This window comes from Nicotiana tomentosiformis, chromosome 1 (assembly GCF_000390325.3).
Source record: "Nicotiana tomentosiformis chromosome 1, ASM39032v3, whole genome shotgun sequence".
Lineage (NCBI taxonomy): Eukaryota > Viridiplantae > Streptophyta > Magnoliopsida > Solanales > Solanaceae > Nicotiana > Nicotiana tomentosiformis.
In genome coordinates this window covers 139,817,290-139,832,430 of record NC_090812.1, presented here as the reverse complement: position 1 = coordinate 139,832,430, position 15,141 = coordinate 139,817,290, and the positions used below count along the sequence as shown (strand labels likewise).

Sequence of the window (15,141 nt, the reverse complement as noted above, 5' to 3'; positions counted from 1 at the left end):
TTCGAAGATCACCCGTAGATTGATGCGTTGATGGCCATATGCGAGTTGGCGTCAATCGGGTCAGCGACCAAAATTCCGACGGGATCAATAGGTGGTGCCCCGCCACTGAGCACTATGTTATTTTCGCCGTGAAGACCGGACTCATCGCTAACATGCAGATGTGCTGACTAGGAGTTTGACATTTTGAGTTTTAACTTGAAATTAGAGACACTCCAAAGAACAAGTGTAAAGCAGTATGTGTTATAGATTTGTATCAAATATTCACTATTATCCTCAGCCCTATGGTGGGCGTCAAACTGTTTACCCTCAAAATTGGATAACAATTAAATTTATAAGTGGTTTTGAGGATACGTAGATTTATTTGACACAAAGGAGCAAATAAAGATAAATTAAATAAATAAGGATAAAGTAAGCTCAAATCGCATGAGGAAGATGATTTAAGCCTTAATGAATATATTGCTTTGGAATGCGTGTTACCATGTATTTTATGAATTATCAGACCCTCTTTGTATAGTACAAGAGTCCTACTTTAGTTACAGTTTTATAAAAGGTAAAAAATCTTTTGATTTACTAATTGTCGATTCTTTATCGATACGTGCCGAGATTCCCGTCGTAATATCCGACTGTTCACGGATATTTCGGACTTCCGTTGGCTTTGCTAACAATGTTTCTTCAAAGTTGTTTGAGGCTAGGATTGGTTTCGGGATCATGGCCTCGATATTTTCGAAGGCAAGCGTCCTATCTTCAGGTTTTAGCCCGGTGGAACTTGGATCGATCTTCAATCCTTTATTGTTATGTCTCGAGCCTGCCTAACCATGTCGGCCGCTAGGATGCACTAGGAGATCTATTTCGAGCGTTAACAACCCTATAATTTATTTTCTCATATTATTATTCACTGTATTTCTATGCACCAAAATCATCCACCAAACGAACCCTAAACAAAAAACTCTTAGTTTAATTTTACATTTTTGTTCAAAATAAGTGGTTCATTGATCGGACTAGGGGTACCGGGGATACTTGGACTGAATTCAAGTTGGTCCTTGCCATAGCAGAAAAATGAACGACTTCGCAGTTGGGTCTGTACCCACTGTATTCTACATTCCAGATTTCATTACTGATTCTGAACACGACCAGCTCTTGAATAATGTAAAATTCCCATCTTTATTACTTACTTAATCCATCCTTTTTGCCTTTTTCATTTTCTTCAGTTCTATTTATTCTTGAAATACTGTATATTTACTTTTCTTCCATTATTTACAAGACTTTGTTTCTTTTGTGTGTGCTTTTCTAGATAAACGGTGCGCCAATTTCTAAATGGAAATCTTTGAAGAACAGGAGATTGCAGAATTGGGGTATGCTGCGTTTTAATGTTCGTGGGGTTATTATTCATTTGGGAAATTTGTGCTTTTAGTCCCTCAAATATCAACAAATTCTTTTTTGGTCCTTTTGATTTCTGCTTAAGCGCATTTAACATTCAACTAATTGATATGTGCACTTTTAATGCCTCTGGTTGTGAATCTTCACAAATTTAATGAACTATTAAGCGCTAATTATTGATTTGTTATGTTAAATTTTTATTGTTACTCCATATTTGAGGATAATATAGTTCTAGAACGTAATAGTCTAAATATAATGTATTTCCTGTATGAAGGGACCAAAAGGCAAAAACTCACGTTTTAGTATATTGAAGGACCATAATTTACTAATAACTGGAGGACCAAAAGAGCAATTAACTCTTTTCATTTTTTTATGAATTTATACACATTTTCCCTTAATAAATTTAATCATTTCTATGGCAGGAGGAGTTGTGCATGAAAAAGGCCTTATAGCGCAAGACTGTATGTACTCATTTAACCCTCTTCCTTTGTCTCTCTATTAACAGTTGAATGCAGTGTGTGAATGTATGTTTCTGACTTCAAATTTTGGGGTTAGCAGTTTTCGGCTTATCAAACAAGCTGTTAAAGAACTAAATATTCACTTAGGAAATTATGTCAATTGCTAACCACTTTCATTAACTTCCATTTACTGTAATTCTCTAAACAATTCTGAAGCCGTAGATTCTCCAATAAATGTTTAGTTAATTTTCAAATGACTTGCAAATAATTGGAGTATATTCTTTCAGTAGGTTTAACATTTCATAATCTATGAAGCATTAAGGCCACATCAAACTCCAATATTGAGAGATGTATAGCGCACAGGATACACCATGACATTTCTGTACATTTTATATCCTACATTGAAATTTGTGATCTCAAAAGGTATCGAAAAATAAACCTTGAGAACTGAAAGTTCTAAAGGCTTGACCAAAGAGAGCACTAAACTAGAGAGGATAGATTCGGATTTCAAGAAGGAAGATGACGAACAGTCGTGTGAGAAGTAGGTAAAGCAAAGAGCATTGCAGTAATCCAGAGAGGGATATGGGCGTACCGATTTGAAGTTTGATCTTGGATTGAACAATAGGTTTCTTATATATTGTAATTGTTTAGGTCTAGAGCTGATGCATTTAGGACCAAACCTAGCAACCTTCCAGTTTATTAGGTCATTTGTATCCGACAAGAAATTTCTTCTAGTTTTTTCAATTTTTTCTGGTATGGAGCAAATATGTGCATGAGAGACATGTAATAGGGTAGTATAAGTACTTATGCTTCCATCCAATAATGTTTTTTTGGATTTTCTTAATCACTGAATTCCAAAGTGCACCGTCCTTATAAGTAGCTTCCGGAGGTAGACCGTAGACCAAGGTAAGTTGTTGGAAGTGATTCAACTATGCAATTGAAAACCTGTGCAAGTTTCTCAATATTCTCCACCTCTTTCACAGGATGGTTTCACATTTCTCAAATTGATCTTCAGGCAAGCCTGATACCCTAGGAAAATGTGCTTCAAATGCTGTAATTGAGCCATCTTCGCATTATAAAACATTAGTGTGTTATCAACAAAAGCTAGTGCACGTTGTCTTACCTTCCTTTTGCTTGAGAATCTCGTTAAGTTTCCTTCTGCCACAGCTTTGTTTATCATCTATCGAAGTGCTTATACTACAAGGATGCACAATGTAAGCTAGAGGAATCCTCTTGTCGTAGGCCTCTTGAATCTTTAAAAGAGGCATGTTGGAGTTCCTTTTATTAACACCACACGCTTTACTTGTGGATATACAATGCGTAATTTACTTTCTCCATCTACCTCCGAATCTCATCTTGTTTCCATTACAAGATCATGAACTCCCAATTAACTTAATTATATGCTCTTTTAGATCAAGTTTACAGTAGCATTGAAACACTACCTTTAATTCTTGAATCCACGGACTCATCTGTATCGAATGATGGCATTGTTTTATTTTCCTTCCAAGAATGGATTTTAGGAGGCTGAGAATGTAACCTCTAGTACCTTCTCAAGTCTAACAAAAGTACCTCTGCAATAATCTTTTATACTCTCTCCATCCCATTTTATATGACACTCTTTCGTTTTCAGTCAGTCCCAAAAAGAATGACACATTTATGTAGTAACAATTTAACTCTAAAATGCTCATTTTATCCTTAATAGATGATTTATTGCCACACAAATACCAATGGTTTATTTTAGACCACAAATTTCAAAAGTCTTCCCTTCTTTATTAAACCTCGTGCCCAGTAGAACACCATCACATAAATTGGGACGGAGGGAGTATGTTTTTAGCTAATAGGTCTAACATCCTTAATGCTTGAAGCCCCATACAGATGAGTTAAGTTACGGCTCCTTTCAGATTTCCAGTGATATAAAAAGTATGAACTACCTTCATGATATTATCTTTGACCATTTTCCAACAATGCTGGTAGAACGCCGTGCATAAACTATGCGACTCAAAGCTTATGCCCAACAGATTTTGATTGCCTTCTAGATTTGATTCTGTGACTGTGAGAACTTCATCTCTAACTAATTCATCCTCTCCCTTCCAATATTGCTAACAGCTACTCTTTCCCACCTAGGTTCTTATACTGTTGTGTGTAGAAGCCCTAAATTAGCTCCTAACTCCTCCTTCCCCTCAAATACTCTCCCTACAACTTCCATTGCATTTATAAAGCTTTGCATCCTATTAATTGAGTAGCAACTTTGTGTTGCAATGCTTTTCTTTCAACCATGGTACTCTCAATTTTCGTCTCGGATTGGATTCTTGAGCAAGAGTTGTGGGTCATTAGTTCTTCTTCACTTCTTCTTTCCTCTTTTTTTGCTCTGTTGGTTAGATCCGTGTTGGTCCTTTCCTCTCTAATTCTTCAATCTCATCCATTTCTCTCAGTTTATCTCCTCCTTCCTAACACATCCATATTCCATGTTCTAAGATCATTTTAAAGGGTTTTTAATGTTTTTGCAATGCAAGTAAACCGAGTGCCTTTGACAGGACATCCTTCCATTAATGTACTATACTTTTAGCAATTATCCGCATATGCATCACATGTTTTCAAGTTTGAATTTTGAATTGTGTCTTAGGTCTTCTACATCAGCTACAATCCAGAAGGATTGGCATATGAATCGACAGTAGTCTGCGTAGTGAAGCGTGAATAATATCTAAGAATTTTTCTCCTAGTTTGTAAAATGAGAAATGTATAGAGTCTAATATAGATTTTAGTTCATCTGCCTTGGATTATGTGGATTTAGCACTTCCCAAGTGAACATAGACACCAGTTGCTGAGAGTTTTAAAACTCAGTGAATTCCGTATTTCTCTGGAATAGGTCTCACATCCCACTCTCTCCTTCAGAAATCTGTATTATTTAAAGTCCCCTTATCACCCTAGGAGGCTTACGTTAGAAATAAACTCAAAGAATTCATCCCAGAATTCTATTATTGACCCATCTCCTACTGCATGAACCCCTATAAAACCCAATGCCATACTAATCCCTTCACTTTAAAACACCATAGCAATGGAAAAATCCCCCTTCTTTACAGCCAGAGTTTCCGACTTCCTCGTCTCTTATTATATCAACTCCCCTCCTACTCTCCCCTAGCCGATATCATTTCATTTTTGTCCACTTCTTTCTTGACACGCTTCGAGTAATTGACTCTAGAATTATTTTTATTTTGTCTGAAGATAAACCAACCCTACTCTCCACTCCCTGTACCCAGTTTGCTATGACCCTTTTGTTCAGGTCTTCCTTTCCTACTATTAAATGAGATCATCTAAATTCTAATTTCCCTGAACAACATTCTTTGTCCCAACTCTCTCATCCTTCCCCTCCGTTTCCCATGTGAATCGTAGTTGATGGAGCACCACATTTTCTTCAAGTCCATAAGTTGGAATTGGTGCATATTTTGTACATGTAGAGGAATGGGACCCATTTTCATTTCTCTCTGCATTGTTCTTTCATAAGAGGAATGAGAAGACTTTTATTTGCACTACATGATGGTTTTTTTTGTGCTCCAATACTCAATCAACTAGTTCTTTTTTATTTTAATTGGTAAAAGAGACTTTCTTAGATGGGCACCAAGGAGTTGCATCCGGATACACCAGATTTGCAAAGAGCATCAATTATCAAGAAATGTGAGGAGAGAGAAACCCAAGTACAATTTAACTAAATCGATGAACCATACAAGGTCTTCAACCCTATTGGCACAATATTCTATGCAACAAGATAGTTGTCTAAGGCATTGGAACTTTAGTTTGGGGATATGTTTATTCAATCCTGTTAGTTTATAGATATGTATAGTGTAGTCTTGTCCCACATTGGAAGAAGAGTAATATCTCCTTGTAGTGTATAGCTCTAAATTGGGACCTCTTGTATTGTATTTATCATCCAATATCAATAACATATTTTCTCCCGTGCCTTCTCACATGGTATCAGAGCATTAGTGAGAAAAGATCGTTGTGCGTCATTCCAGCGTTAACCGGGAAGAAAGAACTTAGTCATCGTGTAATTTTTCCGGTGACCTAAGGCTTGTCCAAGTGAAAGTCACTTTCTGTCGGCGTTGTGCTAAAACCAACACCACCACGAGGTAGATCACCCTCCGACTACCAACCCCTGAAATTTTATCCGGCAGAAAAGCCGCCACGCTCCTCCACACGCCGGCAACAACTTTTCCGGCGAGGGTTCCGGCCACTTTCCGGCCATTTTTTCGCGAAGCTTCTTCAGGACAGTGTGCTCCCCTCAAATTTCCGAGCCTACCCATCTAATTCAAATCAAATTCCGGCCACTGTTATATTTTTTCCGCGTGATCAGTGACCTTTCTGGCCATTTTTTGAAAATATTTCTTCAGGACAGCTTGCTCGCAAAGGAATTCCGAGTCTATCCATCCTGGTTACAACAAATTCCGACAACTTTGGAATTTTCCGGCGAGCTACAGTGTTTCCGGCGTGAACAGTGTTTTCGGAACAGAACAGTGTTCTGTTTTCCTGCTGTAAACAGTGTTTTTCAAGCTATTTCTTCAGTTTTCTCACAGGAGTTACTTATTTCCACTATTTCAAGTTAACCCTACTACTACAAATTGTAGCGACATGGGAACCGATGCTTTGAATAGTCGGATGGTTTCTTTAGCAGAGTATATTGAGTTCCTTCAGTATAAAGCATGTAAGCAGATATCTTCTGAGATAGCTTCTGTTGTTCAAACAGGTAATAGCGTGACTTGTTTCTCCCAATCTTCATCCTCTGAGTCTTGGGTCATTAATTCAGGTGCATCAGATCATATTTCTGGTAACAAATCTCTTTTCACTACTATTTCGTATTCTCAATCTCTTCCAAAAGTCACAATGGCCAATGTGTCTCAAACCATGGGAACTGCAATAGGTCAAGCAAGCCCACTTCCTTCCTTACCTTTAGATTCAGTCCTTTATGTTCCCAATAGTCCTTTTAATCTCATAGCTATTAGTCGCTTAGCCAAATCACTTAAATGCGCTGTTTTATTTCTTGATGACCATATTTTTATACAGGAACGCAATACGACGGATCATTGGTACCGGACGTGAATCAAACGGACTTTATTATCTTATCCTTGCTAAATCACATGGACTCGCATCTTGTCTTCCTTCTACAACTTGTCCTGTTACTGATTCACCAGATTTATTACATAAACGGTTGGGATATCCCAGTTTGTCAAAACTTCAGAAAATGGTATCTGGTTTATCTCACTTGTCAGTTCTAGAGTGTGAGTCATGTCAGCTCGGTAAGCATACCCGCTCCCATTTCCCTCGGCGTCTTGATAATCGAGCAGAGTCACCTTTTACTTTAGTCCATTCAGATGTTTAGGGTCCTAGTCGGGTCAGTTCCACCTTAGGATTCCGCTACTTTGTCAGTTTCATTGATGATTATTCCAGGTGCACTTGGATATTTTTGATAAAAAATCGATCTGAGCTGTTTTCTATTTTTCAGACCTTCCACGCTGAAATTCAAAATCAATTTGGGGTTTTATTCGCACATTTCGTAGTGATAATGCCCGAGAGTATTTGTCTTCCCCATTTCAGCAGTTTATAAAATCTCATGGGATTATTCATCAAACATCTTGTCCGTACATATCTCAACAAAATGAGGTAGCTGAAAGAAAGAATAGACATCTTATTGAAACTGCTCGTACCCTACTCATACAATCTCATGCTCCGTTGCGTTTTTGGGGGATGCCGTTCTTACATCTTGCTATCTTATTAATCGTATGCCATCTTCAGCTATCCAGAACCAAGTTTCATTCTCTGTCATGCTTCCCCACTTACCTTTGTTCTCTCTTCCACCCCGTATCTTTGGAAGCACTTGTTTTGTCCATAACCTTACTCCAGGAACAGATAAGTTAGCTCCTCGTGCTCTTAAGTGCGTATTTCTGGGTTTCTCGAGAACACAAAAGGGGTATCGATGCTACTCTCCTGACCTCCAGCGGTACCTTATGTCCGCTGATGTTACCTTCTTTGAAACCCAATCATACTTCACAGGTTCAGGTCATCACTTAGATATTTCTGAGGTACTACCAGTTTCATCTTTTGGAGATTCAGTCACTCCAGCTCCACCACGTACATCTCCAGTTGTAGCTCCACCACCTATAGCTCTAGTTGTAGCTTTACCACCTATAGCTCCAGTTCCATCACCTACAGCTCCGGTTGTAGCTCCACCACCTATAGCTCTAGTTCCTCCACATAATCCAGTTTAACCTTCTGCAGCTCCACCACTCTTGACTTATCATCGTCGTCCACATCCAGCATCAGGCCCAGGTGATTCACGCCCCGCATTAGATTCTGTACCTACTGCGGACTTGTCTCCTCTTAGTCAATCAATTACACTCCGCAAAGGTGTACGATCCACACTTAATCCTAATCCCTACTATGTTGGTTTAAGTTATCATCGTCTGTCGTCACCACATTATGCTTTTATATCTTCTTTGTCCACTGTTTCTATCCCTAAGTCTACAGGTGAGGCACTATCTCATCCAGGATGGCGATATGCTATGATTGACGAGATGTCTGCTCTACATGCGAGTGACACTTGGGAGCTTGTTCCTCTTCCTGCAGGTAAGTCAACTGTTGGTTGTCGTTGGGTTTATGCAGTCAAAGTCGGCCCGGATGGCCAGGTTGATCGGCTTAAGGCTCGTCTTGTTGCAAAAGGATATACTCAGATTTTTGGACTTGATTATAGTGATGCTTTCTCTCTCGTGGCTAAAGTAGCATATGTTCGTCTCTTTATGTCCATGGCTGCTGTACGTCATTGTCCTCTTTATCAGTTAGACATTAAGAATGCTTTTCTCCACGGTGATCTCGAGGAAGAAGTTTATATGGAGCAACCACCTGGTTTTGTTGCTCAGGGGGAGTTTAATGGTTGTGTGTGCAGATTGCGCAAGTCACTATATGGTTTGAAACAGTCCCCTCGAGCTTGGTTTGGTAAATTCAGCACAATTATTCAGGAGTTTGGCATGACTCGTAGTGAGGATGATCACTCTGTGTTTTATCGGCATTTTGCTCCTAATCTGTGTATTTATCTAGTGGTTTATGTTGATGATATTGTTATTACTGGTAATGATCAGGATGGTATTACTAATATGAAGCAACATCTCTTTCAGCACTTCCAGACTAAGGATCTGGGCAGATTAAAGTATTTTCTAGGTATTGAGATCGCTCAGTCTAGCTCAGGTATTGTTATTTCACAGCGGAAGTATGCCTTAGACATTCTTGAGGAGACTGGAATGATGGGTTGCAGACCTATTGACTCTCATATGGATCCGAATGCTAAGCTTCTGCCTGGACAGGGGAGCCCCTTAGAGACCCTACGAGATATAGGAGGTTGGTTGGCAAATTGAATTAGCTCACAGTGACTAGACCGGACATTTCTTTTTCGGTGAGTGTTGTAAGTCAGCTTATGAATTCTCCCTGTGATAGTCACTTGGATGCACTTGTTCGCATTCTTCGGCATATAAAGTCAGCTCCAGGCAAAAGATTACTATTCGAGGATCGAGGCCACGAGCAGATTGTTGGGTACACAGATGCTGATTGGGCAGGATCACCTTTTGATAGACGTTCTACGTTTGGATATTGTGTTCTAGTAGGAGGTAATTTGGTCTCGTGGAAGAGCAAGAAACAGAATGTAGTTGCTCGATCTAGCGCCGAAGCCGAATATCGGGCCATGGCTATGGCGACGTGTGAGTTAGTTTGGGTCAAGCAGTTGCTCAAGGAGTTAAAGTTCGGAGAAATCAGCAAGATGGAACTAGTGTGTGATAACCAAGCTGCTCTTCATATTGCGTCAAATCCGGTGTTCCATGAGAGGACTAAACACATTGAGATCGACTGTCACTTTGTCAGCGAAAAAAATACTTTCAGGAGATATTTTTACAAAGTTTGTAAAGTCGAATGATCAACTAGCAGATATTTTCACTAAGTCTCTTACTGGTTCTCGTATTAGTTACATGTGTAACAAGCTCGGTACATATGATGTGTATGCACCGGCTTGAGGGGAGTGTTAGTTTATAGATATGTATAGTGTAGTCTTGTCCCACATTGGAAGAGGAGTAATATCTCCTTGTAGTGTATAGCTATAAATTGGGACCTCTTGTATTGTATTTATCATCCAATATCAATAACATATTTTGTGCTCCAATACTCAATCAACTAGTTCTTTTTTATTTTAATTGGTAAAAGAGACTTGCTTAGATGGACAACAAGGAGTTGCATCCGGATACACCAGATTTGCAAAGAGCATCAATTATCAAGAAATGTGAGGAGAGAGAAACCCAAGTACAATTTAACTAAACCGATGAACCATACAAGGTCTTCAACCCTATTGGCACAATATTCTATGCAACAAGATAGTTGTCTAAGGCATTGGAACTTCAGTTTGGGGATATGCTTATTCAAACCCTTAAAGCATCTAATATCTGTTTCCTCCATAAGGTACATGTAACACACTAAGAAAGCATAATTCATTGCTTGTTTTTCAGCCAATAAGGTTTTAATGGTTAAGCATTTGGGGCTTCAATTGTGCAAAGAATTGATATAGGGTATATTTGGACAAAGCATAAACGAAAACTGTTCTGTAATAGATTGCTCTCTCTAATCAATCTTTGACATTGGAGGGCTTTGTTTATTGGTGATCTCTTTCTCAGGATCCTGGGGAAGTAAGAGAAGAAGAGATATAATTTGATTTACTTGATATTTTGATGAGAAACACCTGTTTATATGTGTTGAACACAATTCACATATAATATTTGTCCGATTAGGAAAATGACAAACTTGAGAACTTAACTTCAAATCTATTAATACTAACATTTAACATTCTAACAGTCTCCATAAACTCATTGTGGAGTGAGTTTACTTGTTTGAAATTTAAAAAGTAAATATTTTTTGATAGTGTCATCGGTTAATTACCGAAAATATCGTCGAAGAGTTGCCGAAAAAGTTCTGGTTGTCGACTTGTTGTTGGAAAAATTCTCGTCAACATGATCTGGCTAGTTTGACAAGAGTGGGTTGCTCTAGTGGTGAACACCCTCCACTTCCAACCAAGAGGTTGTGAGTTCGAGTCACCCCAAGCGCAAGGTGGGGAGTTCTTGGAGGGAGGGAGCCGAGGATCTATCGGAAATAGCCTCTCTACCCAGGGTAGGGGTAAGGTCTGTGTACAAACTACCCTCCCTAAACCCCACTAGTGGGATTATACTGGGTTGTTGTTGTAACATGATTTGGCTAGTAAAGCTGCTGAAGGAGTGGTTGAAAATGAAGGGAGAACTACACATAAGTGCAACTCACGCACATACATTGCAATCATGTGGCCAATATACAATTTTACAAAGCTGTAGTCCAAATATAATAGGCCAAGATTCAACATCCAACTCCAAATAAGTTCTTGAAATTGCTACTCAATTTTCTTTTTAAAGTTTAAGCTTCTAATCCAATCTCCGAATTAGTAACAACAACCCAGTATAATCCCACTAGTGGGGTATGGGGAGGGTAGTGTGTACGCAGACCTTACCCCTACCCTGGGGTAGAGAGGCTGTTTCCGATAGACCCTCGGCTCTCTCCCTCTAAGAACTCCCCACCTTGCTCTTGGGGTGACTCGAACTCACAACCTCTAATATGTTTCCGTAAACCGGTGCCATGAGGCACTCTAGACTCTTTGGTGTGCCATGGATTGTCCAACGAAAACTTTTCCACCAAAGTTCTCCTCCAAAGTGCATTTTTGTTTTTGAAAAAGTAACATATTTGTATTAATTAGAAGGTGGACTGTACCAAACCAGTGTAACCATCCATAATTACAAGAGGGAGTACCAGAAGAGATTCTAGTTCTCTGTAAAATCTCATAAATAATCTAAAACATCAAAAATATATTCACATTCTTCTAAATACTCCTGTTTACACCAAAAATAATAAAGCACTAGACAACTCATCTTCAACTTTTGTATAGGACTGTGGTTGTCTTCAAAACACCTTTGATTCCTTTCTTTCCAAATTGTCCACCATATACAAGCTGGGACAATCTTCCATCTCTCTTTCTGAATGGATTGTTCACTATCTCTTTTCCAGCTTGCTAGAACTTCCCGAATTCTCCCGGGCATGACCCATCGAATCCCCCTCAGGTTGATGAATATCTTCCATAATTGGTCAGTAACTCTGCAGTGCAAAAAAAGATGGCTGACTGTCTCCGCATCCGCATGATCTTCACATAGATAACATCTGGAGCCCAACTGATATCCTCTCTTAATGAGATTATCTTGTGTCAAAATTGCCTCTCTTGCTAAAAGCCAAGTAAAACATGCAACTTTGTATGGGATTTTGACTTTCCATATCATATTCCAAGGCCAACAACCAATCTGGTTGTTAGAGTGATTGTACTCCTTGTAAGCTGATCTAACAAAGAACTTGCCTTCTCTACCCCCTTGCCAGATCACACGATCCTCAGTGTTTGATGTCCCTGTGAATTGTTCTAGAGTGTTATAGAAAGCTGTCAACCTCTGAATTTCCCAATCGTTTAGTAGTCTTCTATAAGTGAGGTTCCACCCTAGGCCTGTCCACACCTCTCCAACAGATGATCCTTGTTGTTGGTTCAGATTGTAAAAGTCCGGAAAAAGTTGGTTCAGTGTTCTTTGCCCAAAGTGCAACCACAGTCCCTCTTTCCCAAACTATCTTGATAAAGAGGTGCTGTTGTTGTTGAGATATTTATATTCTGGAATCTTCTTAGTTATATTTTAAACTGTTCCTATTTGAAAATTTGAACGTATCTTTCTCGTACTGGACCAATGCAGTTAGTTAAATATCTATATCATATGTATCTATATATTTTTTGAGCCATTTATTATGTATAACGTATTAGTGAAAACCTATTATATCGCTTTTCTTTTCTTGTTTGCAGTGCCTCCTTGGTTAACTAGAATTACAGAGAGAATAAATGAGAAATCAGGGTTATTTCCTTCATCAATTAATCATGTGCTTATCAATGAATACCTTCATAACCAAGGAATAATGGTTTGTTCTGAACTCGTGTAAGCTGCTTTGCTCATTTCATTTGCTGCTTATTCTTCTTTTTCTTCCTCCTTTTTCCCCATTCCATTTTTATCTCAAATATCTGTTCCTATATTCTCTTTTGTTTTGTAGTACCTACTTCCTTACAAAGTTTTGAACATTTTGACTCTGTCTATATATAAAGTCAATGTGCTTATCATGTTAGTTCTGGTTAGGAGGTCTGTATTGCAACTGCTAGTTCTGGTAAAATTGTGGATAATTTAAGTCATAGGCTCATAGCTAATAAAACAGGATAATAGCTATATTAGTGAATCAGGATTAATTTCCTTGGCTTTGCTTAACATTAAATTAGTTTTGCTGACAAGAGCACCTGTTCTGCAGCCGCATCAAGATGGACCAGCTTATTATCCTGTAGTGGCAATTCTTTCTCTTGGATCTCCTGTAGTTATGGATTTCACTCCACATCCTAATTTGAGCAGCAGTACACATGGAAACGGTGTTGATGACAAAATTTCTGACCCGGGGGCTGCTGTGATGAATTCTGGTGAACAGCTGGATAATTGCCATCCATTTTCTATCGTATTGATGCCTCGGAGTTTGTTGATATTCAAAGACTTGGTGTACTCAGGTAAAACTTTCTATTTGGGTAGTTAGTTTCGACAGAACCACTCAGGTTACAATTCGACATACTGCCTGAGGTTTTGATAACTATTCTCAGAGTACTTTGAAGATGTGTCAACATTGTCCTTGAAGTTTTAGCTTCTATTGCTAATGACAAAGGTTCTATTCCGCCCTGCCCATTCTTCTGATGGCTTAATTTGCCAAACCTCCAATGCTAGTTGTCCAATTGCACCAGAACTTGTCAATAAGCCCCTATATCTTTATTCACAAAAGCCAATTTAGCTGATGTCACTAACCTTAACTTTTGATGGGAGTACGGCTTTCTTTGAGGAAGTGACATATATGATATTATATTAGTAAAGAGCCCTTGATCCCTTTATTTGCTAGTTTGTGGAGGTTTCGCCCTTTGCTTCTGGCTTTGATGAAGGCAAATAGTCAAAAAAGTTCCCCCTGGAACGCGAGTAGGCTTTCATCGAAACAAAGAGAGGCCCGATTGCACCCAAGGGTGTGGCCTAGTGGTCAATAAAGTGGGTGAGAACCATGAGATCTGTTCAAATCCCAGCGTAGGCAAAAAACATTCTTCCCATATGTGAAGTCTTAATGGATAGAGTTACCGGATACCTGTTGCTCATGCGAGGTGGCAGGTATCCCGTGGAATTAATCGAGGTGCACGCAAGCTGGCCCGGACACTACAGTTATCAAAAAAAGAAAAAGATAGGGGGGGGCCCGGCTGGTGCCTTTTCAAAATCCCCACACTTGTTCGAAAATCCCTAATTCACCTCTGATTATCAAAAGCTTTATGGGTATTTGTAAAGATGTCTAAATTATGTACGCATATTTGGTACTTAGTATTTGTGTTGTTTCTTGTTGTCCAGACTACTTGCATGGTATAAAAGATTCTGAGGTGCAGCGATGTAACGAGGTAAGATGACAAGCATTGTTGATCCTCAATGTCACTTGAAATGAGTACCCGACGTCTTTGTATAATTGTGCTCCCTTTTATTTCCAGGCTGTAAATTTAACAAATGCTCAAAATCATGGAGTGGTTCAGCAATTATCAGGTTCGGTGAAAGCACTTGATAGTGATGACACTGTCATTTACAGGGCTAACACAAGAGTTTCTTTGACCTGTCGAGTAGTAACAAAGGTTTGTAAAAATATTTTTAAGTTCTAGCTTCATACAGAAATAAAACTAGTCAACAGACGCAACGCCAGGATGAGTAGATCACTGAGTCCAGGAGAATTACAACCAACCTGCAGTTTTGTTGAAAACCTTAATGATTTAACAATTTAAATGTAACATAGCTAGATTAATCCATTTCATCTATGCATAATTGATTGCCATGTATTTTATGGGGCCGTCCTACTTGTTTAGTTGCATTTGAGAACTTTTTGTAGGACTTGATGTCTAATGGTGTATAGGGAAATTTTAGGTTTAATTATCTTTAGAATTATGAGGACTTGGTGATATTTGTGCCTATATGAACAGCAGCCAGGCAAAACAGTTAGTGCCAGAGGTGTAACATGTAGTCTTAGTTATCACCCCAATTGATAAACTAAAATTTGATAAAACATACCTAGGTTGAGTGAGATAGTACGTTTTGTAATATTGATAAGCTTTTTATGTTTTTCGTGCTGTACG

At 38.8% G+C, this 15,141-nt stretch overlaps 1 protein-coding gene across 2 annotated transcripts; it reads left to right on the top strand.

Moving 5' to 3' along the window:
• The first annotated feature begins 887 nt into the window (after window positions 1–887).
• On the top strand, window positions 888–14,847 carry LOC104085911 (alkylated DNA repair protein ALKBH6 homolog). 2 transcript variants are annotated; one of them, XM_070191809.1, is made up of 7 exons: window positions 888–1,146; window positions 1,292–1,352; window positions 1,800–1,838; window positions 12,769–12,896; window positions 13,260–13,506; window positions 14,375–14,421; window positions 14,509–14,847. In XM_070191809.1, the coding sequence occupies exons 1-7, from the start codon at window positions 1,057–1,059 to the stop codon at window positions 14,671–14,673; spliced, it is 777 nt and encodes a 258-aa protein (XP_070047910.1). In that variant the 5' UTR covers window positions 888–1,056; the 3' UTR covers window positions 14,674–14,847. The 2 variants fall into 2 exon arrangements, with proteins under 2 accessions (XP_070047910.1, XP_070047911.1); XM_070191810.1 differs by having other exon boundaries at window positions 891–1,146; window positions 12,769–12,881.
• Window positions 14,848–15,141: the final 294 nt, after the last annotated feature.